Source organism: Megascapheus bottae, chromosome 21 (genome assembly GCF_031878675.1).
Source record: "Megascapheus bottae isolate mThoBot1 chromosome 21, mThoBot2.hap1, whole genome shotgun sequence".
Lineage (NCBI taxonomy): Eukaryota > Metazoa > Chordata > Mammalia > Rodentia > Geomyidae > Megascapheus > Megascapheus bottae.
The window spans coordinates 1,955,378-1,983,030 of NC_143529.1; the positions used below are offsets into that span (position 1 = coordinate 1,955,378).

Genomic DNA, 27,653 nt, shown 5'->3' on the forward strand with positions numbered 1-27,653 from the left:
TCCACTTCTTTTATTAATAATACTACTCTGATATTTTTTTTACCAGTCCTGGGGCTCGAACCCAGGGCCTGAGCACTGTCCTTGGACTTTCCTCAAGGTTAGCATTCTTCCACTGGAGCCACATCACCACTTCCAACTTTTCTATGTGTGTAGTACAGAGGACTTGAACCTAGGTCTTCACACATGCTAGGCAGGCACTCTACCTCTAGGCCAAACTCCCAGCCCCTACTCAGATATTTCTAAGGACAGACAATAACAATATTGTTATATTGTCTTTGTGAATAATGTCATAGAATGATATTAATTTCTAAGCTACTATGTACATGATATAAGATATTTGCTTCTTATCTGGAAAATATGCCATTTACCTTTCAGTGTCTGGAATTAAATAGACCTAATAAGTTCAAAGGAATTCCACAAAACAAAAACCACTGACATGAGAAAAGCGTGAATTTAATTTTATACTTTGCTGAGATACATTACCAAAATTGTGTGCAGGGCTTGTCCTTGGTGATGGCCCAAGCTGTTTATTTTTAAACTTAAAAAAAAACAATGGAACCCACAAATGCAAATAAGAATAAAAAGTCTCTTGAGACATAAGGAGCCCTACAAAGTCTGGTTTGGAAACATGCAAGTTTTACAAGGCATTGCAGATACAGTATGACAGGAAAGCAAAGGAAAGGCAATGAAAAAATGCACTATCCTTCAGAAAGGGGAAGTCTAACAGCTGTTTTCACAAAATGGTATTGATGAAACAATCTTTATTTTTATAGACTTTTATAGAGAGAATTTTAGCACCATCATTAAAGGTAAAATAAAAATACTTTTTAGTTCTGCCTATCTCCAGTCTTGGAATAATTACAGAAGCATAGCACCTTTCAGTACCTAAAATATAAACAAGAATAGATAGTCCATCCCAGCTTCCAGAGGTGAGGTAGCTCATGCTAAGAAATATTGGGTCATTATTTCTATAAAAGTTCCAAAGCCAAATAGATTAATTCTAATAGTCACATTTGATTAGTCAGCTCCACAATGTTTCTCTAGACCTTTTCTTCATTATAGGCTTCAAGATCATAATTCTGTAACAATGGAAGAGTCTTAAGCTTGGGTCCTAGACCTTTGCTCATAAAGATGTATATGTCAATTATTGTATCCAATGTCCTCTTAAATAAGAAAATAAAAATGTTCTAAGTAGTGTCTGTGTGTGTCCGTGTGTGTGTGTCCGTGTGTGTGTGTGTGTGTGTGTGTGGGTGTGTGTGTGTGTGTGTGTGTGTGTGTAACTTCTCTCTGAGAGATTATATCAATTCGGATAAAGGTACTGTTAAGTTTGGATGAAAAATAAATCTGAACATATCAGCCCTTTAGAGAGTTTTAGAATTTGAAGACATGTCACTGTTTTCCCTGAAGTTATTTTTGTCTATGGATTAGTTTTAAATGAGTTAAAATGTATACTATTTGTGGGTTTCAATCACAAAATTAGATTATTTTGAGTTCATTTTTCATTGATAATTTGAGAATGAGAGAACACAAAAGGGCATTGCTTGCTATATTTTTCAAACTATAGCTAAGCCAATTCGTTTCATGGTTTTTGTACACCCCACTCATTAAGCTACCTGCCAGGAAGAAGAATTCCCTCATAAATACTAAGCAACTCTTTCATTACATTGAAATAAATTGAAGAAGAGAGACATTTATTTAATCAGTTTACTTTTCTTTTAAGGTGGTCATTGTCATTGATCAGCTGAAACCTAGACTGCTGTATTGAAAAATACTTTAAGTCAATTAAACCTTGAGGATTGTAAGTAAAATAAATATTCTGAAGGAAAAGGAGGCCAGGCACTTCAGACCATATGTACAATGCTGACAAGGGGTCAGCCATTACTTCAAGAGTCTCAGGATCAACGTCACATGGTCAGTTTTTGTGAAGGGTGGTGGTCCTTGTTGGCTGTGCTGCTCATCGCTGGTGATTCTGGGCTTCTGTTACATGAAACAAACTGGCCCTACTTCAACGCCAAATTCCTGGTCTGGACTGCCAATATCCACGGGGGCAATATCTATAATGGGTAAGCGGGCCACATTCTGTGTTCTGTATTCAAAGACTGTCTTGCCCACATTTCCATTTCTCTTCTGGAATTAAATGGGGCAATAGGTTAATAGCATATACAACGTTTCCCTTCAACATTTCCCATTTTAGACAGAGACTTTCCCAGTTAACTTTTACAAGGTAAAATCAAATCTTTTACAGCAGTCTTAGACTAGTGGTCATATGAAATGAAGAGGCAGCTTAGATGGCAGGCATGTCTTCCGTAAGAAATTCATCTTTATCTTTTGTGGTTGCCCAAAAATCAGTAACAATATAAATTATAAAAAGTTCTTGGGGCCGGGAATTTGGCCTAGTGGTTAAAGTGCTTGCCTACCATGCATGAAGACCCGGGTTTGATTCCTCAGTACCACATACATAGAAAAAAGCCGGAAGTGGTGCTGAGGCTCAAGTGGTAGAGCTCTAGCCTTGAGAAAGTCCAAGGACAGGGTTCATGCCCTGAGCTTAAGCCCATCACTGGCAAAAAAAAAAAGTTCTTTTGGTTTTCCATAGAATAATCTATAATTCATCATTTAACATATATATATACATTTGTATATATACACATAAATATATATGCATGCATGTACACATGTGTGTGTGTTATAAGGGGGAAGAGATAGAAAACAATAACTGATCACACACTTTAGAATCACAGTTTTGTATACTTGGAACTGAGATACTGCAAAAGTACCCAAGAGAGTTGAAGAATATGTGGATCAAATCCTAGGAGTCTAGCTCTTTCTTTACTGTTTTGGATTAATATTTATAACATCCTTTGTGCTCACAGACATTCAAGTTCACCCTAAAAACAGCTATGAACAAAATGCAGATATGCTTATAGCGAAGGTGAAGTTGCCCCCATTTCAAGTGCCATAACAGTAATTTTTATAGAAGTGATTTTTTTGTCGTCATCTAGATCAATGTGACTCAAAGAGTACTTACAGAGCAAGTATCATGAAGAACTGTGTATCTAAATCTATTGTTCCCTTCTCCTCTGATTTCCAAGTCATTTGATCCTTTAAGCACCACAGCTTTCTTGAGGCTTTTGGTTTGATCATCCATGTATCCTATGCTGTTTTTGCAGATGTAAGTAATGTTCTGGGAGGCTTCTTTTGATAAGAGGCGCAGGAAGGTCATCTGAGTAATGGCTGTGTTGGATGACTGATACTCTCCATAAGTAAACTAAAAAAACAAACAAAAAAAAAAACCACAAAAAATCTTTGTCAATGCAATCTGAAGGATCTCCTTTGCATCACAGATAGGTGACAGATACACTGAGTTTAGCCAAATCAATTCTTGAGGGCATTACTTTGTTGTTATAGAATGAACTGTTCTACCTATCCATATAATAGACACATCTCTTGAAATATCTATGGATTTCCACAAGTAAGGACCTCTCCTTACTATATGCCAAATGAGGTGTTAAAACCAATAGCAATGATGATTTTACAAAGATTACGTTCTTAAAAATCTGCTTCAGTCATGTATAAAATAAATCTCATTTACCATTAATTTGATTAAGAATTAGAAATTAATGGTTATGATAAAAATTGTTACCCATATTCTTAAGAAATCTGAGTTAAAATTTTTTTACTAGCTCAAGTGATTTTCAATAATTTCAGGTAGGCTCTTTCTTCTTCATTTTCAACTCTGAGCTATGCTTTCAACATTTTCAGTTGGAATTTCCACAAAAAAATATGCTGAATAAATTTCATTTCAAAAATTTATAGCTGAGTTTTAAAATTCTTGCTCAATAAATAATTGCAAGGTCTATCATATCTTGCATAGGCACATAATGTTTTCATATAACCTTGAATCTAAACATGGATTCTGGTGAAAGGTGAGGAGCAGAGGTGATAAGAACTGAGCTAGGCTATTACTACAAGATTTGAGATGAAATAGTCATTTCGCACTATTAAAGATCAAGACCTAATGAGACTGAATATTTGGCCATGACAGAATACAAAACATGAATGCTATTCATGTAATTATGAAGTACTATAAGTTCAATAAAGCTATAAAATTTACTTAATTATTCTATTTTTGATACATCATACAGTTTGTATCACTTGCCGCATATTCTGTATTACTCTAAACACACTGACATGGGGACAGTGGAACTGGTATTACTTCTAACTAGCAAAACTGAACCTCTTGCAAGTTTTCTTAATTTTTAAGAATGTCAGTAAAAGTTTCAGCTAATAGTTTTCCAGGTCTCCTAATGACTATCTTTCAACTCTGTGAAGACCCCCACAATTATACTATACAATGAAAGCCATAAACACTAAAAATTGTATATTAAACTACTTTTCTGCATTTCATCAATGGGAAAATTATATTTCAAATTTTATGACAATCAGCTAGACACTCATGGCTCACACCTAGTTACTCAGGAGGTTGAAATATGAGGATCATGGTTCAAAGCCAGCCCACGCAGGAAACTCTGGGGCACAATAAACTACTCAAAAAAGCCAGACGTGGCTCTGCGGCTCAAGGGGCAGAGCATTTGCCTAGCAGCGCAGAGACAACATCCTGGCCCTAAGTGCAAGCACCAGGATCATCCCCCAAAAAAGATAATCTCACAGTAAAACTTCATTTAAAATATGTCTTTGCAATTCTTAAATAATGAAAATATATCCCTGAAACAGAATGAAATATACTTTGTTAAAAATGACAGCATAGCTCTCTATAAAATACTCAGAAACTATCTAATAACTAACATACAGTCAAGAATACAATGTTGAGTATGTATATTACCTGCGACCCTCTGTTCATATCAAGACCATACCAAACAGGTTTATTGTCAGGAAATTTGCTGGCCCACCAGGTTTTACGTGGGATACTGGATGGGTTTGCTGAGATACAGGTTTCGCCTGTGTCCATGTTGCAGTAAACTTTGATCGCATCTTCAGTAGAACCCTGGTTTGGATCAATCCAGTATTCTCCTATTTTTCCAAAAATCAAAGTAATTAATAAATGATGATTGCCTTAAACTGTATTATTATTATATTCTATGTTACACTATTATAATTGATTTGATTTCATCAACATCATATTGTATTATGATAACAATCAACTATGTACTCACTGATTAAGGGCATGTTTTAAAGAGCATAAGATATTCCTTAAGGAAAAAGTAACTTTTAAGACTGGAGGGGGGCTTTCTTGATGTTACATGCTGTTGCAAGGTATTTTTCCAACCCATATACTTATGGCTCAAAACATCAATATGAAAGAAATGTTTTATAGGAAAGAAAAAGTATCATTCAGAGATTGGTTTTGTTGAAATAGGTATGTTCCCATTAAACTTACAAAACCAATTATTTTAAAAATATGTATATATAATCCTAATGCAATAAAGCATTACAAAAGCTATAATTAATATATATGAATTAAACTACAACAAAAACTACAACTAAAAACTATGAGTCATCTCTAATCTTTTTATATATATATCAGATTTTTGAAGCAAGCTATACCAAGAGATTTATTGGTATGAGACATATGGTCAAAGAAGCAAATACATCTGTTCATAATTTTGCTTATGTGTATGTTTGTGTGTAAATATAGGCAAATATATAAACATGAAATTTTAAGTTTTAAAATTGGAAAGCTGTTACTCTGTAGAAACTACCACTGTTTTAGGACTTGGACATACAGATGATACGACACAATTAATAAATGGCAGAACATGCCATTTGGTTCGATATTTTTTCATGTTAGTAGACTCTTTCCACCACTAACCCATAAGCTCAGTGGCATGTTTACTCTCTCCTTCGTGTCTACAACTAAGCAGAAAGCCAATAAAACATTTTGGAATGCATTTAAACATAATAAAATCAGAACCCATACAATTTGCTCCAACGGGTCCCAAGTCTACTCACCGCTCTGCTTTGTGGAATGGCAAAGCTTTAAATCATCACAGGTGCGGGCTGGGTGCTTCTTGGAGCCATCGGGGCTGCGCATGGTTTCGATCTGACTGCTGAGTGACTTCAGGGTGGCATGGACACCTGGATCGGTTTTGTTGGTGTCATCAGGAGCTGCCTGGTCTTCCGTAAACTCTGGAAGTGGATCTGGCATGTGCTCATCATAGTGGCCCATTATATCACCAAGAGCAGCTGTAAGGTGGCCAGGGGGGCCGGGAGGGCCAGGTGGACCAGGTTCACCAGGAGGACCCTAATTGAGAAAAAAGCAAAAAGGCATTGAACGTGTTGGTTTATGTATTTGGTTCCTAAAATTGTTTTAGTTGTGTATACGCAATGCAACATGGCAAATGGAACACAGTCTCAGGATACTGGGGATCTGGGAAGCTGGTTTATGTACACATAAAATTACAAAACTGGGAAAGGATCCCTGTTGTTCAGGCAAGCCAGCATCTGTGATGAAAGAAGAGTAAAGCACAAAATATTTGCTTTGGCACTTAGATTTTAGAACATAATTAAAATGAAGCTGAGGGTTTGTATGCCATAGGTATATATTAATGTATGTAGAAAGTATTATGTCTATAGAGTGCCAGTGATTGTATATAGAGATTCCCTCGTTGAATACTTGTTAGTTAAACATGACATTTGAAATATGATGTAAAAACCAATGTTAATAAATTCTTTAATAAAAAAATTTGCTTTGATGTCTAAAATCCAATATATTTTATGTTAAGGGCATGAAAATATGTACGTTCATGTCAAAACTATTTGGAGCAGAGTACTACTAAAATCTTCTAAAATTAGTTATGGACACAAGCTGACCAAGGACTGAAAAGCTGATATGGGTGCTGATTCTGAATAATACTGAGATGACATCTACAAGAAATACCCATACCATTCCCTCTTTGGAGCTCTAATTCCTAAACAAGGGGAAGCAGCAGTCATTTTATTGGTTACAGTGCACATAAAAATTCTCCATATTAAACAAAATTGAAGGAAGTTACTTATAGCCCTTTTGTTGGCTTAAATAAAGAGCTCTCCTGCCAAATGAGAGCTTCTGGAATGAGGGGAAGATAACTACAAAAAAAAGTGGCAGAAATTATAAAAATGGCCATGTGTACTAATTGCCTTCTGTGTCTCACAGTACTCAGTAACTTTCTGGGTGCTGGTGGCTCTTGCCTGAAATCCTAGCTACTCAGGAAGCTGAGTTAAAAGCCAGCCCGGGTAGGTGAGTCCATGAGACTCCTATCTCCAGTAACCTAGAAAAAGTCAGAACTAATGCTGTGGTTCAAGTGGTAGAACACAGAGAGGCTCAGGGACAGTGGCAGGCCCTGAGATCAAGTCCTAGGATTGGAAGGGGGGGGGGAACTTGGCAACTTCTCTTGGCTATTTTTTTTTCATGGCTCCAGACATGTTTAACATTTCACAACAATGCTTTTTTATTCTTAGAGGGATATTTTGTGCTCATCTTTCTTCTTCCCTTTCTCTTCCTCCTTCTCTCATTCCCTCCCTCTCCCACCCTCCTTCTCCCCACTCTCTCATCATGAGAATATCATGCATTCTTTCTTTTTTTTGCCAGTTGTGGGGCTTGAACTCAGGACCTGAGCACTGTCCCTGGACTTTTCTCAAGACTAGAGCTCTACCACTTGAGCCACAGCAGCACTTCCAGCTTTTTTCTATGTATGTGGTACCTAGGAATCTAACCAGGGCCTTTGTGCATGTTAGGCAAGCACTCTACCACTAAGCCAAACTCCCGGCCCCTTTTATACTAATTCTTTTTTTTTTTTGGCCAGTCCTGGGCTTGAGCTCAGGGCCTGAGCACTGTCCTTGGGCTTTCCTCAAGGCTAGTGTTCTACCCTGAGCCACCACACCATTTCTGGCTTTTTCTATGTATGTGGTACTGAGGAATTGAACCCAGGTCTTTGTGCATGCTAGGCAGGCACTCTACCACTAGGCCAAACTCCCAGCCCCTATACTAATTCTTTTATACTAATTTCAAAGGAAACTTTTTTTTGTCTGTTAAATGCCACAGACAGAAAAATAAGTTTCTACTTACAGAAAAAATTTAGAAGCACTCTTCTTGACAAGAAGAGATAGACTATTCAATTTCTATACTAAATAATAAGAGATAAGTATAATGAAGTTTCTCTTGAGGAGCAAAGACAAATTAAAAAGGAAAATCTGATCAGAAAAAAGACCAGACAAGAAGCAGAATCGCACACACACACACACACACACACACACACACACACACACACACCCCAGTATTGCTCAGGGAAATAACTAGGAAATGTATGATGCTTTATAGAAGTCAAAGAAGGTACAGACTAATGCAGTTAATAGCTTTATGATATAGTCACCTTAATACTATTAAAAGTTTTAATTGAGATCTTCTCTGAAAACTTTCAACAGAGAAAACTTCATTCTCAGATGATTTTTTACTTTTGATTTTTTACCAGCCCTGGAGCTTGAACTCAAGACCTCTACCACTAGGCCATGATTCTATAATTCAGTTTTTTTTTCTAGCATTTATGAAGTAATTAGTAAACATCACAGATATTAACAATATTATTTGCTGTTATTGATATCATAAATCAAGGTTTGGGTATCTTGGGTTTCTATTTTGTAGACTCTCCCTGTTAAAATGTTTGAAATAGTTACCTGCACAGACTAACTCTGAGTAACTCAGAATTCCTTGAATACATCAAGCAACACAGATTGTGTTGGTGGAAAGCCAGACCACTGGCACCAGTGAAATTTCTTGCATGCAAACCCTGTGACTTTACCTCTGGTCCTGCTTCTCCTACACTACCCCGAACACCAGGTGGGCCAATTGGTCCAAGCGGCCCAGGGTTTCCTTCTTTGCCTGAGGGACCAACTGGACCTGGAGGACCCTGGAAGCAAATAAGATTGTGTTTTAGGTGCTGTGGAAAAAACGTTTTGCAATAATTCTAGTCATCAAAGAATTGTTTGCATTGTATAACTTTTGTTATTACGATAATGTCTTAGGTTCCTTAATAACTAATAATGTTCATGTAGTAATCAAAACATTTCTAAACTCATCAAACATGAATAACTCATCAATCATGACTAAGAAAAGACCAAGATAGGTTTAAGATTTTAATAACCTCCTAATTTATAAGGAACAATTATTTAATCAAATCACAAATAATACTAATTTGAAATTTCATTGATTTAAATAAGTAAAGGACAAAAATTGGAGCATTAGTTACAAGTGAACTTCAAATACTTACATCACAAAAATATAACCATATAATAATTCTCACTACTATTCTCAACTTTATATGTGGAATACTATATTTAGATATAGCAGAATTATTCCATATTAATTCTTATCATTTGTTCTTGAATTATTCCTGTAGTCTAAACTGTCTTTTGGCTCTAAATAATAGAAAGAAGCAGAATAAACATAAGTGCAATATTTCTAAATGCTTTAAACATGGGTTCCATTTTATGATCTTTCACCCCAAAGTAGCTTTACTGGTATTACTTCTGAGAAAATATTATATACTTTTTTTTGCCAGTTCTGGGCTTGAGCTCAGAGCCTTTGTGCATGCTAGGCAAGCACTCTACCACTAAGCCAAACTCCGGGCCCCTTTTATACTAATTCTTTTTTTCTTCTTCTTTTTTTTTTTTTGGCCAGTCCTGGGCTTGAGCTCAGGGCCTGAGCACTGTCCTTGGACTTTCTCAAGGCTAGAGCTCTAGCACTTGAGCCTCAGCACCACTTCTGGCTTTTTATCTATGTATGTGGTACTGAGGGATCGAACCTGGGTCTTCGTGCATGCTAGGCAAGCACTCTACCACTAGTCCAAACTCCTGGCCAGAAAATAATATATACTTTTAAAGGACAAACTATACCTAGATCTGAAATCTTCATGAATAGATCCAATTATGTCAACTCTATGAATAAAAGTTCAATGAAAATTTAAATTAGCCCAAAGTAATTAATTGGTAGGCAAATATATACAAGTGTTATGTGGGAGACTTTAATATGGGCTCATATTATGACATTTAATATGCCACATTTAGGATATTTCTACTTAAAACTAATTGCTCTGTGGTTTCTCTCAATTTATTTGCTGCCAACTTCAGAGAATATAAACCAATTCCATGTTCAATACCATGCAAATGATACTGAAGAATTTGTATTGCATCACCAATTGAAACACTAATTACTTCTGAAACTCGTCTATTTTGATTACTTACTCTAGGACCAAAAGGACCAGGGATCCCAGCACTGCCTTGTTCACCATTCGGACCCTAAATTAAAAAAAAATAAAAATGTATTAAAATATTCATATCTTGCATCATCGATTGTCAGTTTTTCTAAATATATGGATTCAGCATCCTGAACTACTAAGTCATCGATATCTGCCATGTCTCCAGGTTTTCACCAATATTAAAGATTACTATAGGATATACAGCTATTTGTTTACTTCCTCCTCTCAGAATTATGCCTTATATACAGGCAACTACATTCTTAACTGGACACTTCCTAAAGTAATTTTGGACTTAAAATAAGATACAAAACCACCCATCTACTTATCTACTTAATGTACTGATAAATAAATGTTTGTCAATGTATGTATATTTATAGGTATATGTATTTTCATATGCAAGGAATAACAGCATGTAAAGAAATAACTTACAGGGGGTCCTGGAAGACCCTGAAGACCAGTGAAGCCTCTGTGGCCCTTCTGACCTCGGTCACCCCGGTCTCCATTATCTCCTTTGTCCCCTCGAGGTCCTTGTGGTCCCTAGAAATAGAGTAATGTCATTGATATTACTTTCTTGAGAGTACAACTCACTGAGCTTTTAGAGTTGAATTTGCTGCAATTTATTGTACTTTATTTTACATGGAAGGACATATTTTTGAGTTGTATTTATTACAATTTTTATACTCTATTTTACATGAATAAACATATTTACTTACCTAACTAGCATTAGACCCAAAAATTGTGGCTGTTTTTCTCATGGCGTAGAAGGTAGTCAGTTAATTACCTATCACAACTTTAGCTGAGGATTTTAACTAAAATATTGCTATCATAAATAAATTCTATGGAAGGAAGCCAAATATTGTTCTTGGCCTCTGTTAAAGGACATGATTATGAAATCTCAGATGTAAATGAACTAATGGAAGATGACAGCTGGGAGAAGGAGAAAAAATTGAGCACATAAAACTGAAATAGTAGCCCAGCACAGTTTCTCACGCCTGTAATCCTAGCTACTCAGGAGGCTGAGATCTGAGGATCAGAATTCAAAGCCAGCCCAGGCACTAACGTCCCTGAGACTCTTATCTCCAATTAACCACTAGAAAACCAGGAGTGACGCTGTGGTTCAAAGGGTAGGGTGGTAGACTTGAGCTAAAGAGCTCAGGGACAACACCCAGGCCCAAAGAGGTAGGGTAGTAGCCTTGAGCGGAAAAGCTCAAGGACAGTGCCTAGGCCCAGAGTTCAAGCTCCATGACTGACAAAAATAAAATAATAAAACTGAAATAACATCAATAAACCACGTTCATTTCTTTAAAGCAATCCTATGGGACTCTCATCAGACTTTTTAATATTTGTATCCAAACTAGAGATCCTGTCCCTGAGAAAACACTGAAAAAGTCATAATGAGGAGTGTTTAGTGTTACAAACTGAACCTCTAGAAGGGTGAAAATCAACTGATCAATCTCAAGTGTTTTTCATTATTCCTTCTATTGTTTTGCTCTGCTTATTTTGTTTTGTTTTAGGTCCTGGGAAAGATAAACCGCTCCATAGATTCAGTGGATCATGGTAAATAGACAAGAGAAGTAGCATTATCCTCTGTTGTCTTAAGTGTTTTCTTACAATACCAGGTGTCTCACATTGAATAACAAACAGGATCATCAAATCCAGTGGCTCTTAGTTCCAAGTTTTCCCTAGCTGATTGGAATTTTATCTTGCTTATTTGTTTTTGACTTGAGTTTCTGAATTGTCAGACAGTACAGTAGCCTTTTTATAATAAAAACAAAGGTAGATTTCATTCACTATGCAGCAGTCTAAAATTCAATGCCCAAATTAGTCTTTTCAGTGGAACAATGTAACGAAGCTTTAATAATATAAATTTAAGGATATTAGTATTCTTCCTGAATACAGATACTGGTAAATAAGCATGAGAATTATGATTTACTAGTTTGTACATAGGAGAGATTATAAACACCAAAAAAGATAAAACATAGACAGGAAAGTCTGATTGAGAATGAAGCATGATATTTGAATAATGCCTTTCAAATTACAAAGAGATTAAAATTTCATTTTGGAATAGGATTTTAGCATAAGTAAGAGAAAAATAAAAAAATTATTGCTCTTATGTTACATTTTCTTATATTAACTTTAAAACCTATGGTATGTTATTGCCTGTATAATTTACTCTCTTATATATCACAACATAATCTTTGCTTCTACCTATCTATAACTTAGTACCTATTAATCAGTCTTTCCCTGCCCCTCTTACATTTGAATCCTTAGGTCATAATTTTTGGGGGAGACTACATTTTAAAGAAGAAAATATGTACTTGTTCTTTAAAAAAAAAAAACACAAGAACTTACAGGTAAACCACGTTTCCCAGCTCGACCAGGTGGTCCTATAGGACCTCGAGAACCCTAGAAAAAAATTCACACAAATTAATATCTAACAATAGTTATGCATATCTTATATAGGTAAAAGACATTAAAATGCATTTCCAATGTGATACTTGTATGTGGCTTACATATGATGAATGTCCACATGTAAGAATGAGCTAACTCCCAACCTACTTCTAAAGTTACATATAAAGATCATCAACAAAGATGATGATAAAATGTTGTTACTTGCTTAATTTGAGTCATATTTATTACAATCTCCATAAATTTCGTCATTTTTAGTTATTCAAAATGTAATGCTTGTAACATGGTAGATTCAAGGGAGAACCTCAAATAGCATAATTTTTTAGAAAGACAAAATTCAAAGTTCAGCAAAATAAAACCCCAGGAAGCAGCTATGGGAGAGGAGTGGGCTGGGGGTCAAAGGAAAAAGGATAGACAAAGAGGAGAAGAGGGAGAGAATGCAGTCAAGAAGCCAATGTTTATGCTAAAAGAAGAGGGAGGGAAGGGGTAGGTAGGGGAGGAATGGGTGAGAATGTTGAAAGGGTAAATACCTTCAACCAAGACAGATTGTATTCATAAACTGCTTCATCAAATGGCAACTCTTTTGTACAACTACAAGATAATAATTAAAAGGCAGAAAAAAACTAATCTGCAATGTGAATTCATAATTACTTATAAGTTGTTCTTTGCTTTGCATGACCTAGTGAAAATGAGTCGCTGTTTGCATGAATTTGTGTAACTTATGGTGCAGTTTATTTTTGTCCATAACAGTCCATGTGAAACCAAGACCATTCTCACCGGTTCTCCTCTCTGTCCTGCATCTCCTGGAGAACCAACAGGGCCAGGAGTTCCTGGGGCTCCTTGGGAACCAGGCAGACCTGCAGGTCCAGGGTCTCCACGGTCTCCCTGGCACAGGAATACCAGACAGATTATTTTTAACAGTTATTTTACCATTAAAATACTGTATATATTCATTCTTTTTCCACATCATGAAAACTACCAGTTAAACATTAAACCTATTAATTCACCAAAGTATTTCCCATATATGTACCCACTAATAAATCCAACTGGAGAAGAAAAGATCATATTCTTTCAGTGGTTCCCATCCCTCCTTTGCTCCACTTTTTCCTCCCACAGTAAAGATTATTAGAATACAGAGGACCAGACATTCTCAACATGCAGTCTCTAGAAACTTGTACTACATAAAGTCTTTCCAAAAAATATGAACAAAAGAAAAAGTTGAAGAAAATACACCTTCCAGATTTTAATCTGGTTTTTCAGAAAACTGGGTTTGTTTGGGTTTTTTTTAGCATCTTTCTCCTCTTTAACAGTTACCCTTTTCACATTTTATGAAAGAAAAATGGAAACTATACCATCTGCAACTTTATTATAGGCAATGTTTCAAAGAGTAAATATCACTAGGCATTAGATCAAGTGTTGTTTCTAGAGTACAGAGTTCCCTTGAACTGAAGTAAAGAGGAATTTATAAAGAAAGAGGCTGTTTCTTATTTTATCTAGATGATCCTTATAACAAGGCTCCAAATATTTTCTTCTTAAGAAGTCAGAGGTGAGATAATTTTGATGCGCATACAATTGTTTTACTTAAAATGGAGCAAAATTTCATTGTCCTGCAGGAATTAATTACTATCCAACTGATTAATTTGGCAACCAGGATAAACTCTGGTAGCTAGGTTAAATAACAAATGCACAATAAATCAAAGAAGCTAAATTGGAAACTCAAAGGCTTTGGAAAAAATACCTTTCAAGCCTACACACATTCAGGAATTATCAGGAATTACCTCCATTGCAACTATTGAACTTTCTGACTTAAAACAAATGAGACAGTAAATTAAAATGAGCACCAGGGTCCATGAGTTTCCAAAATTATTTCAGAGGGTAGTTCATGCAAAACTGGTGACTGTGTAGCTACTTTCTTAGAAGATCAAGTGTCCAAATTAGAAGTTTTTAGCTAATTAGGAGCCTTTAAGATGGTAGAGCCACTCCATCATAATAGACTTCAAAGTGGCCTGGGTGCATAGCTGAAGACAACTATGCAACTGTTAAAAGGACTGAACTTCAGCCAAAGTTGAAATAATGTTCAGTTCAGCACATGTTTAATTTTAAAACATATCAGGGAATGCAGACTGTTTAGAAAGCACAGCTATAAATCATTCACTTTACAGAGTAGATAGAGAAATTCATGTCTCACAGCTCTATTTGAACTTTTGTACTTGGTAAATAATTTGTAATTTATGACATTCCATATATATGTATATATAAATATGGAACACACAATATGCTTCCTATTTTCATAAAAATCCTGTTATAATTTGCCATTTATTTAAGCCCTATTGATTTAAAGTAATTTTTAAAAGTCATGATCTTATAAAGAGTTTTGGTATGGATTGGACATGATGGTTCACACCTGTAAATTTCCAGGTATTCAGGAGGTGAACACAGAAGGACCAGTTCAAAGTCAACCAGAAAAAGAAGGCAAAGTTTAAGGAAATCAGGGATGTGGCTCAAGTGACAAAGCTCTGCTGTAGAATTTGAGTTTGAGACACAATTTGAGTTTGAGAATTTGAAAGAGACACATGGAAAAACAGCTGCAGTGGAGCTATGAGAAGAAAGATTAGATTTTTTTTAATGTAATGTTAAAATTTTGTTTTTAGATTTAGGGGGCTCTAGATTTCTATAACCAATAATGGTGCCCTTACACGTTCTCCAACAGCTCCATCACGTCCTGGGGTTCCGTCATTACCAGCTGGACCCTAGGTAAGAGCAATATTTGAAAAATAAATTAACCTGATAGTTTTATTTTTTAATATTTTTATTATAATTAATAAAAGGGTTACATGATATTTGCCAGACAGAGGGTGCATTAATTAACCTGGTAGTTTTAATAAAGACTCCCATCCCAACTGTCAGAAAAGTAACTGTGTGTTTTACACTTCTCTTTGAATCAACCCAGAAATCTCAGCAGAAGAAAGACATCAATCGTGTTCTTATTCTTTTCAACTTCTTAAAAAATTAGTATATCCTAATAATTATTTCCGGTTCATATTTTCAAATAAATACTTAAATATCTTGAAATAAACAACACAATTACATTATTACCACTTTGTATTTTGCCTGTCTTTTGAATGAATGATTATTTTTCACTTCTTGAGTTTCTCCAGTGAATATTTTTACAATTTTGGGATCAAATAATTGTGTTTTGGTTATATTAAATTACTTTCTGAATGTATGGCCTTCTTCCTTTATTTATTTTGATTTTTTACAAATGCCTTTATAATTAAATAAGCCTTGAAAACCACTGATTAATTCTTTCAGGAGAGTGACTGTGAATCACTCATTGAAGTACTTCACAGAGGGTAGTCCCACCTTTAACTTTTCAAATTGCCTGTCAAAAACTGATTTGCACCTAAAAATGTCTAAAAGAACATGACATCCATAATGCTGTGTTATAGTGACACTTAAAATGTCCTCTACTGGCTGTGCCCTTTTAACAATCTGTAATAGTCATATTAATCCTATCACCATAAAACTGGGTAATTTTGATAAATAACCCATTGCAAAATGAAATAATAACAAAAGAGATGAATGGGTCACATTCTTTCACCTTCAGAAAAACTTGGCAAGTGCTAAGTCACTAAAATCACTAAGTCACTAGTGACAAAGATCAGTTCAAGAGCAAACCGCATCAACCAGCCAAATTTCTGGGAAAGTAGAGTATGTCAAATAGCAATATCAAAAAAAAATCCTGAAGGTGCTATATGCAACAAGTTTCAAAATTCTAAGTCATGTCTACATACAACAACAACAGCAAAAACCTGTCCTCTTGACACCAGGTAACAAGACAGAGCTATTTTCAGTGAAGCACTCACCTCTGGACCAGGTTCTCCTACAGGACCATTTGACCCAGGGGGGCCTACTGGTCCTGGTGGCCCTTTATCTCCTGTTGCACCAGTTGGTCCTACTTTTCCTGGTGTGCCCTGAAGGTGAAATATAAATAAGTCAACCACTTCTGAGGCAAGTTAAAAGTGCCTGCTCACCTCTCCGAAAGGCTACATTTATCCAAAGGTAGATTCATTGTCTCATGCATCAATAATTTTCCACTATGCTATCCAAAGGTGGATTCATTGTCTCATGTATCCATAATTGTCCACTATCCTACAGAACTCCTGCAGGATGACTTTTTATTACTTTCCTTGTGGCACATAAGAATCAAAAGAAGGGAGTGTAAACTCATTCATCCACTCTGGAAAGCAGTGTGACAGTTCCTCAAAAGACTAAACATGGATTTTTTTCTAAGACGTTCCATTTCCTAACAAATGGGGCGATGTCATTTTTTCTGACAGCAGCATAGAATTCCATTGTGTACAAATACCACAACTTGTTGATCCACTCATCAACTGAGGGACATCTAGGTTGGTTCCATATTTTTGCTATGGTGAATAATGCTGCAATGAACATTGTTGTGCTAGTGGATTTAGTATACCCTAGTTTCTGGATGGTTGGGTAAATGCCAAGTAGTGGAATTGCTGGGTCATAGGGGAGTTCTATGTTTAGCCTTTTGAGGCACTGCCATACTGCTTTCCATAGTGGTTGAACGAGTTTGCACTCCCACCAACAGTGGGCTCTACTAGTAGAGATCTGCAATAGAGCAAAACCTTGATATATAAGGCTATCATATAGTATGAAGCTAATTGAAAAGACTTCCAGGATATTGAAAAAAAGCCATATAATGAATGATTGTTGTCCTTAATGTACTATGTTATCTCTCATCTCTTTTGCTGTCCCTTGGTTATCTCATATTGTTACAATATCTCACTTTGTTATCTGATATATTGGATTTATTTGTATTTGGTTATTTGAAAATGGATAGGGAAGGGGGGAAAACCAAGATGGGGGGAGGGGAGGGTAATGGGGACCAAGACATGTGAAAGGGTATCAATATATGTAAATTAATGCACCTTCTATCTGGCAAATATCATGTAACCCTTTTATTAATTACAATATATATATATATATATATATATAAAGACTAAACATAGAGCTTCTCTATGACCAAGTAATTCCTCTCCTTGGCATTTACCCGAATGTCCAGAAAGAAGGGCATATTAAAGCTACTTGCACAATGATGTTCATTGCAGCATTATTTACCATAGTTAAGTTATGGAACATGCCTCTCAGTAGATGGGATCAAGAAGAATTCTATGCTGCCATCAGAAAGAATGACATCAACCCATTCTTAAGGAAACAGAAAGACTTGGAAAAAAATCATTTGAGGATCAAATGGTTTTTAAAATACTTAGAATTTATGTCAGCTTATAACAGCTCAATCTACTGTTAAAAAATCAATTCTCTGAGAACTAATGATACTGCATATGTAAGAGGAAGCATTGAGTGATAGAGCTACTCACCGCTGGACCAGGCAGACCTGGCATGCCTCGTTCTCCACGTTGCCCAGGCATGCCCACAATCCCTCTCTGCCCAGTGGTTCCTGCTGGTCCAGGTGGACCATCTGGACCCTAATGTTGATAATACACTATAATTACTAATTCTACATAGCAGAACCATATCTACACATTTAGACAGTGGTAGTGAACAGTATTTCAGCATTTAAAAAGCCTTCTTTCACAAAATACTATAGACGGTTGATAGGTAATAGATATTCTAGTGAGATATACACATATATTTCACAAAACTATGGTTGATAGATACTAGGGTTTATATACATATATAATCACAGCTATAATTCATAGTCTCTAACACTATTTAAGGGTAAAAACATTAAGATGAACATTTACTGGTAAGAACCAGTTTCAAAGAATAATATGAATAGTGACTGAAAAAAATCTGAACTACTCAGAAGAATATTTTCCACTTAAAAAGAAAAAAATTGGGGCCAGGAGTTTGGCCTAGTGGTAGAGTGCTTGCCTTGCATGCAAGAAGACCTGGGTTCAATTCCTCAGTACCACACATATAGAAAAAAAGCCTGAAGTGGTGCTGTGGCTCAAATGGTAGGGCTCTAGCCTTGGAAAATCCCAAGAACAGTGCTCAGGCCCTGAGTGCAAGCTTCAGGACTGGAAAAAAATTTTAAAGAGTTAAGAAATAGTATCTGTCTAAAGATATCCTAAATATATTAACATTTCGAGATTGGACATTTAAAACAAAAAATGTTTGATTGCCTTCACATAGTAAATTCAATAAATAATATTCTTCATTTAGATTGAAAGAAACTATTTTCATTAATTTTCCAAAAGTATTTATACATGTTTTTCTTAGAACTGATTGCTATAATTAAAAAAACCCATAAAGGATTTAGGAATGTACTCAGCTAATTTACCAGTTTCTTTGGGACAGTGATTTTTTTTACATAGGTTTTTCATAAAAATACATTAAGTGAAGATGGACTGAAACAAAGCTAGCAAACTTACAGGCTGCCCATCTTCTCCTGGGTCTCCTTTGTCTCCTGGGCCACCAGGTGGTCCTGCTGGTCCTCTATCTCCCACTCGTCCATGAGAGCCAGGGTCCCCACGAAGCCCTGGAGGTCCCTCCTTCCCTGGCTCCCCTATAGGCCCCGCTGGTCCTGGAGCTCCCTGGTTTAACACAGGAAAGAACATCAAGGAGGGCAAAATAGAAGCCAGATAAAAGAGACTGACCACAGGCCGCATCTGCCTCTGACACAGATGGCCAAGCTTGTAGGCTCATTTTTCCTGTGAGAAAATCTGTCAACAAACCACAGCTGTGGATTTGTACCCCAGAAGAAAATCTGCATTTCATTATCAGTGAAATCAAATTGAATTTTCAAAAACATAATAAAGATTTGTTCTAAATATGGAGATAGAACATTGTTTTTGTCCGATTAGATCTCACAGTAACATTTATTAAGGAGAGTTTCAGGGATGCATCATGATTAAGGGAATGGTCATTAGTACATGATACTGTAAATATTTAGTATTTAAATGGAATAATAGTCAATATTGGGACTAAGAAAGACTTTCAAAATATGCCTCCTCTCAGAAATGTGGGATTCTCAAATATTTTTCATGAAATATCTACGAATTACGGCAGAAGCTATAATCAGATAAATATTTAATTAAAACTATAAGTCTAATATGTTGTGTATGTGTATGTGTGTGTGTGTGTGTGATGGAGAGAGAGAGAGAGAGAGAGAGAGAGAGAGAGAGAGAGAGAGAGAGAGAGAGAGAGTGTTTCATCATTCCACTACAAATGACTTGAAGGACTAATTCCACTCACAGCAGGACCTGGAGGTCCAACTCTGCCCGCAGAACCAGGAAATCCTGTAGCACCCTAGGAATATAAAATATCATGAGTAATTTATAAAAATAGAATGTATTATTCACACATATTTTCCTAAGATCTAGCTTTCCACAGAAGAATTTGGGTCATTAGAGTCCTACTTCATTGAAATCATATGAAGCAGCAGGGTATTCAAGATTACAAAATGATTGATCTCCATATTAAGTACTCATTTGCTTTGCCATACACGGAAGGCATTTAATCCTCATTAGAGTTTCATGAAGAATAGCTTTCATGAGGCAGGGAAGTAATAGATAATCTGGAACTCGCTGAGCACAACTCTCACAGTATGAAAGCAACTTACTGGTGGACCCTGGGTTCCTCGGCCACCTTTCAGTCCAGGAACACCGTGAGGACCCTAAATAAAATGAACAAAAACCCATTAGACACCTAGGGCCCAATACACTTAATGGACATTCTAATATCAGAGATAGACTCAAATTATGGCTTCTTGGTTTACTTGTTTTTTCAAACGTACATGAGGGCCAGGGGAGCCAGCAAGGCCTTGTGGTCCAGGAGATCCAGCATCACCTTTCTGACCTGGCTCTCCAGGTTCTCCCTTCACTCCAGGTTGTCCATCCGGGCCCTGTGTTCAATTACAGAGATCAACAAGTGATTGTAAGATTTACCCACACATTATTTCACAATAATTACTAGGGTGATTGCTTATTATATAATGATGCTTTGGGATCAGAATTAAAGCATAATAGATAAACAAAACTAATAAAAACCGTTAAAGATAGTGTATACTGGCACACTATTTTTTTTTGGTGGGTCATAGGGCTTGAACTGGGCCTGGGCATTGTCCCTGAACTCTTCAGCTCAAGGATACCGCCCTACTCTTGAGCAAGCCCCAGCCCATTTTCTAGAGGTTACTTGGAGATAAGAGTCTCAGGATCACCTCAAAAAACAACTGCCTTCCTATATGACAACAGTGAGAGGAACAAGGCAACAATCAGGAAAGCAATTCTTTTTGTAATAGCCTCAAACAAAATAGAGTACCTGGGAATTAACTAAGAATGTAAAGGGCATTTTTGATGAAAACTTTAAAACCCTGAAAAAGGAAATTAAAGCCGAACTGAGGAAATGGAAAAACCTCCCATGCTCCTGTATTGGAAGAATTAACATCATGAAAATAGCAATCTTTCCAAAGGCTATCTAAAAATTCAGTGCAATACCCATAAATATCGCAATGTCATTGGAAATAGAAGAGGCAATCCAAAATTTCATATGGAATAATAAAAGGCCCCGAACACCAAAAACAATTCTTAGAAAAAAAAAAAAACAGCGCAGAAGGAATTTCAATACCAAACTTTAGACTCTATTACAGAGCTATAGTGACCAAAACAGCTTGGTAATGACACAAGAACAGGCCAGAGAACCAATGGAATAGAACTGAGAAAATACTGGCCAACCGTCTACAACAACCCATCAAAAAAATTATACCCTATGATCAAACTGGATTCATCACGGGGAGGCAAAGCTGGTTCAACATACGCAAATCAATTAATATAATTCAACACATCAACAGGAGCAAGGACAAAAATCACATGATTGTCTCAATAGACACGGAAAAGGCATTTGACAAGATCCAACGCCCCTTTATGTTAAAAGCTCTGGAGAAACGAGGAATCCAAGGAACATTCCTCAATATAATAAAGGCTGTGTATGACAAACCCACAGCTAGTATTATACTTAATGGCGAAAAGCTAAAGCCATTCCCTCTAAAATCAGGAACGAGACAAGGATATCCACTCTCTCCACTCCTCTTTAACATAGTACTAGAATTCCTAGCCAGTGCAATAAGGCAAGAAGCAAGCATAAAGGGGATCCAAGTAGGGAAAGAGGAAATAAAACTATCCCTCTTTGCAGATGACATGATTCTGTATTTAAAGTATCCAATAGACTCTACTCCCAAGCTCCTTGAGCTGATTCAAAGCTTTGGAAGAGTAGCAGGCTATAAAATCAACCCTCAAAAATCAACTGCCTTCCTTTACGCCAACAGTGAGAGGAACGAGGCAATAATCAGGAAAGAAACTCCTTTCACAATAGCCTCAAAGAAAATAAAGTACCTAGGAATTAGCTTAACTAAGAATGTAAAGGACCTTTTTGACGAAAACTTTAAAACCCTAAAAAAGGAAATTAAAGCAGAACTAAGGAAATGGAAAAACCTCCCATGCTCCTGGATTGGAAGAATCAACATTGTGAAAATGACAATCTTGCCAGGAGCTATCTACAAATTCAATGCAATATCCATCAATATCCCAATGTCATTCTTTAAAGAAATAGAAGAGGCAATTCAAAATTTCATATGGAATAATAAAAGACCCCGTATAGCAAAAACACTTCTTAGCAGAAAGAACAGCGCTGGAGGAATTTCAATTCCAAACTTTAGACTCTACTACAGAGCTATAATTAGCAAAACAGCTTGGTACTGGCACAGGAACTGGCCTGAAGACCAATGGAATAGAACTGAGGACCCAGATATTAAACCACAGACCTATGGCCACCTAATCTTTGACAAGGGAGCCAAAAAAAATAGAATGGAAGAAAGACAGCCTCTTCAACAAGTTGTGCTGGCAGAACTGGTTAAGCACCTGCAGAAAACTAAAGTTGGATCCTTCTTTGTCACCTTGCACTAGAATTAACTCCAAATGGATCAAAGACCTGGAGGTAAAAGCTGACACACTGAAAACTTTACAGGAAGAAATAGGAGATACACTAGGCCTCCTTGGCACAGGTTGAAACTTTCTTAATAAGGACCAAGAATCACAACAAATCAGAGAAAGACTGGATAAGTGGGACTGCATTAAACTGGAGAGCTTTTGTATGGCAAAGGACATAGCTAGTAAACTAATCAGGAAGCCTACAGAGTGGGAGAAGATCTTCACCAACCAAACAACGGACAAAGGCCTCATATCTAAAATATATCAACAACTCAAAAAATTGAATCACTCCAAAACTAACCTCCAAAGTAACAACCATCCCTTTAAAAGATGGGCCAAAGACTTAAAGAGAGTCTTCTCTGAAGAAGAAACAAAAATGGCCTATAGACACATGAAGAAATGCTCAACATCTCTGGTCGTAAAAGAAATGCAAATCAAAACAACTCTAAGATTCCACCTCACTCCAGTTAGAATGGCCAGGATCAGGAAAACGAATAATAACAGATGCTGGAGGGGATATGGCCAGGAGGAATCAACACTGCACTGTTGGGTAGGAGTGCAAACTCATTCGACCACTATGGAAAGCAGTGTGGCAGTTCCTCAAAAGACTAAACATAGAACTCCCCTATGACCCAGCAATTCCACTACTTGGCACTTACCCAACCATCCAGAAACAAAGAGATACTAAATCCACCAGCACAACAATGTTCATTGCAGCATTATTTACCATAGAAAAGATATGGAACCAACTCAGATGCCCCTCAGTTGATGAGTGGATCAACAAGTTGTGGTATTTGTACACAATGGAATTCTACGTTGCTATCAGAAAGAACGACATCGTCCCATTTGTAAGGAAATGGAAAGATTTAGAAAAAAATCATATTAAGTGAAGTAAGCCAGACTCAAAGGAACTTAGGCTCAATGGTTTCCCTCTCATCTCTCTTGCTGACCCTTGGTTATCTCCTATTGTTATAGTATTTTACCTGGTTATCTGATATTATATATATATATATATGTTTATTTGGTTATTTGAAATCGGATAGGGAAGGGGGAAAAACAAGATGAGTGTGGCGAGGGAAATGAGAACCAAGACATGAGAAAGGGTATCAATGTTTATGAAGTAATGCACCGTCTATCTGTTGAATATAATGTAACCCTTCTATTAATTACAATAAAAATATATGAAAAAAATAGTCTTAGTTCCTTTTGTGCCGGGGCAGGCTTTGAACCTAACTCCTCAGATCTCCGCCTCCTGAGTAGCTAGGATTACAAGCGTGAGCCACCACGCCCGGCACTGTCACACTTTTTTTTTTTTTTTAAATAAGGAGTAGGCAAATGGGCAAGTTCAAACACTGAAAGCATTATTCCTACGCTACCTGTGAAAAGTATATTGAAAATGAGAACAATGCTTAGGAAGCTAGAAACTGTTCAGAAATTTTATTTTAACTTCAAAATGATAATAATATTTAAATGACTTTATATACAAGAACAGGGTTAATTCGTAAATTAGAGTTATTTGAAAACTATACCTGGGGTCCCGCAAAACCAACAGCCCCAGTTGGGCCATTTTCACCACGAGAACCCTAAGAGTAAACAAAGATTAGTAAACTTTCACACATTATTCTAAATAAGAATAATATTGTAAATTAGATTCATAAAGATTTTGTGTAACTAAGTGTTATCTATAGGGAAGTTAGATTTATTGCTAGAGAAGCATAATTAAAAGTGATGCTAAGTTATAGGATTATTAAACAAGTGTCCAGAGTGTGAAAAAGTTTCTTAATTGTTTGGCAAACAAATTACCTACCTTAACTTAACACCACTAAAATACTTTAAAATATAATTAAAAAAGTAAAAGTTAAAAGTCAATAACTAAACCTAATAGGCATGGAAATTACACAATAGAAAGATAGACAGGCAGAAAAAGAGAGTTGTATGACAGTTCACATATCAATAGATAGATTTAACAATGATGGTGTAACAATGAGTAACAATGGTGTTACTCATTCTCATAACAAAGATCACCAAAATACTATTACTTACAGGATTGCCCCGGGATCCAGGTGGACCAACTAAACCTCGAGGACCAGGTTCACCCTAGAAAAGTACATTTGGGGTGGTCATTATCCAACCATTGTAGAATACTGAGCACCTCTTGAATGTAGCCATAGAAGACAGTCCCAAGATAGCCTATCTTAGACGCAGAATATTCTGAAAGAAGAAGTAGTAGGAAAGAGCCAGCTCCCAGGTTTTCTCATGGTGAGTATACAAAATAATAGTTTGTAACTTACCTTTTCTCCAGTAGGACCTGCAGGACCTGCAGGGCCCAAAGGTCCTGGAAGACCCTGTCAATTACAGAACAATGATATATTGAAAGGGAGATTATATAAAAATCTTCATGATGAAGAAAAAAAAAAGTTGATCATAACTTGCCTGCTTTTAAATCATTATCTGCAACAAATATAATCTATATAGTTTCAAGACTATTCTGCTTGATCCAATACAATTTCCAGAATTTTTTTTCCTACAGAATGTTTCAAACTCATTCAGTTTAACACACATACATCAGCCTTAGTGATCCTTTGACAGTGTTTCTGTTTGTAATTTCTACTTCAATATTTAAATATAGATTATAATGTCTACTTTGAATATAGATTATTTGAACTTACATCCTGTTATTAGTCTGCTAATTTTTATTAGTATTTATTTGAAATTTGGAATATATGCTATTGTTTTTTAATCTACTCTTGAATTATAGAGTAACACACATTAACTTAGATTTATAAATGAAGTCTTGCTAATTTCATTTATTTCCTTTTTCCTCTCTTTCTTTACTCCTTTCTTCCTCCTTTTCTCCCTTTCTCCCTCTCTTCCTTCAATTCCTCAGTCTTTCTTTCTTTCTTTCTTTCTTTCTTTCTTTCTTTCTTTCTTTCTTTTCTCTCTCTCACTCTCTTCCTTTCTCTTTCTTCATAACTCTTTCCCTTTCTCCATTCCTCCTTCTACCTCTCTCTTTCTTTCCCTCCCTTCCTTCCTTCTTTTCCTTCCTTCTTTCTTTTTGCTTTGTTCTTTCCAGAACCAAATATCAGTCCCATCTGATATTTCATACGGAACAATTGATATTTCTAAAGCATACCATTACAACTCACAGCAAACAATGTCTTACCGAACAGTAGTAGTTAGTGAAATAACAAAAACTACTCCTTTCATTGCTGAGTATTTGAGCCAGTGTGACTAATCACACAAATAATTCAATCATATTGGTAAATATTGCCCTTCTAATCTGATTTTCCTTGGAATGGCAAATGTATCCTAATTTTACAGAGCTAAAGTTTACTAAATGTCGGTTTCTAAAATGCATATTAATTTTTTACATTAACAATGTCTTGACATTGTAAGCTGTTCAATTTCCTTATTGATTACAAGCATTAATTATTACAACGGAGTAATTCTGGTATCATGTACATTGAGAAAGACATGTCAGAACTTTCAGGACTATACAATTCTCTTTGCCTGTGTTTGAAGGATTTTCACATTAATTCCTTTCAAATTATCATTGCATATTATCTATAAGGCTCAAAAAGACAAACTAGAGTGATCTGATTTGTTTAACGCACCTAAGCCAAAGGCCAAAATATGTGTATATTCATGAGGCTTTCAACATTGACCTAATCCTGTTTCTCTGGAAATCAAGATTAGAATGATGGCATTTGAGATTTGATATGAATCAGACACGGGTACTTATTTTTATTTATAATTAATTACTGTAGGTCAAAAATCTAATTTTATTTTGAAAAACTAACACAAGTTCATAAGATGACTATAGTGTTTTCCAGCCCAGTTAGAAAATTATGTTTGCTTGACTTACCCTTGCTCCGTCATTTCCAGCAGTTCCTTCAGCACCTTTCTCTCCTGTGCCTCCCTTGAAAAGCACAAGAAATAGCAGTTATTCCTTTCATTGTATGCTCTCTACAAATATGTAAAGCCTTAATGAGGAGGAGAGCTAAAATGTTTTCTTCATAGTTGTTTCTTGAATCTACTTTCATATCTATGCATGTTCTCAGTAAATATTTGTTAGGAGAATAAATATACAAATAACTTGGAACTCACTGATAGCCTGTTGATAAAGTTAAAAACTTGCCCAAGAAATCATTTATCATTAGAAAGTATAAAGAATGAACTAGAAAATACATAAAATAGACTTACTCTGTCACCCTTGGGTCCAGGCGTTCCTGCAATTCCTCTTTCTCCTGGCATACCCTGAAGACCTGGCGGGCCGGTATCACCCACAGTCCCAGGTGGACCTGGACTGCCCTAAAGTGACAGGTAATGAGTGACAATTGCAGTATATTAAGAATGGACTAAACAAAATTGATGGTTTAAAAAACTGGCTGGATACCAGGAAATTCACGCAGTTTGATTTTGTATTTGTACTTTGCATTTTGGAATGTTGTCTCTGAGTTGAAGTTTTGAGACTGAAAAAAACAGAATTGCTTTCCAGGTTTTGGGTTATGTTTCTAATTCTTGTCTTGAGAGAAAAATTGAACAAAAATTTCAATTAAAATAAATAGTAATGTGTTTTCCTTTGTTTACTACAGCATGAGGGGGGGGGGGTGCGTCATTGCTAAAGATTAGACTTCTCCAATTGAGCCACAGCTCCACCTCTAGCTTTTTGGTGCTAAATTGGAAATGAGTCTCATGGACTTTCCTGCCCAGGCTGGATTTTCAAACCATGATCCTCAAATCTCAGCCTCTTAAGAAGCTAAGATTATAAGCATAAGCTACTAGCTTCCCAATAAAAAGGAAGATCTTATATTTGACAAAAAGAAAGATTTAACTTTTTTCTTTAGGGGTCCTGTAGTATTTAGTTGCTTTCCCAGATAACTTAGTGATTAAATTGAAGATATCCTTATTCAATTACTCTGGACCTTAGAGATACTAAGGGCTCACATATTATCACAAGAAAAACTCTATTTTAGTTATGTATACTAAAGTTACTTACGCTATCCTCTATCCACAAAATGGC

At 36.1% G+C, this 27,653-nt stretch overlaps 1 protein-coding gene across 1 annotated transcript in view; it reads right to left on the reverse strand.

Annotated features, from left to right (window-relative positions):
- Positions 1-437: 437 nt before the first annotated feature.
- Col5a2 (collagen type V alpha 2 chain) overlaps positions 438-27,653 on the reverse strand; it is a 131,841-nt gene continuing 104,625 nt past the window's right edge. Inside the window, exons 34-54 of the mRNA XM_090354456.1 lie at positions 26,834-26,941; positions 26,496-26,549; positions 24,922-24,975; positions 24,674-24,727; positions 24,160-24,213; positions 20,443-20,550; positions 20,269-20,322; positions 19,902-19,955; positions 19,079-19,240; positions 18,062-18,169; positions 16,523-16,630; positions 15,353-15,406; positions 13,434-13,541; positions 12,600-12,653; positions 10,677-10,784; positions 10,234-10,287; positions 8,793-8,900; positions 5,968-6,259; positions 4,841-5,028; positions 3,026-3,265; positions 438-2,127 (exon numbers count right to left, since the gene is read on the reverse strand). Coding sequence (XP_090210582.1) covers positions 1,981-2,127; positions 3,026-3,265; positions 4,841-5,028; positions 5,968-6,259; positions 8,793-8,900; positions 10,234-10,287; positions 10,677-10,784; positions 12,600-12,653; positions 13,434-13,541; positions 15,353-15,406; positions 16,523-16,630; positions 18,062-18,169; positions 19,079-19,240; positions 19,902-19,955; positions 20,269-20,322; positions 20,443-20,550; positions 24,160-24,213; positions 24,674-24,727; positions 24,922-24,975; positions 26,496-26,549; positions 26,834-26,941 — 2,271 coding nt within the window. The 3' untranslated portion in view covers positions 438-1,980. The remainder of the gene's footprint in view (positions 2,128-3,025; positions 3,266-4,840; positions 5,029-5,967; positions 6,260-8,792; positions 8,901-10,233; positions 10,288-10,676; positions 10,785-12,599; positions 12,654-13,433; positions 13,542-15,352; positions 15,407-16,522; positions 16,631-18,061; positions 18,170-19,078; positions 19,241-19,901; positions 19,956-20,268; positions 20,323-20,442; positions 20,551-24,159; positions 24,214-24,673; positions 24,728-24,921; positions 24,976-26,495; positions 26,550-26,833; positions 26,942-27,653) is intronic.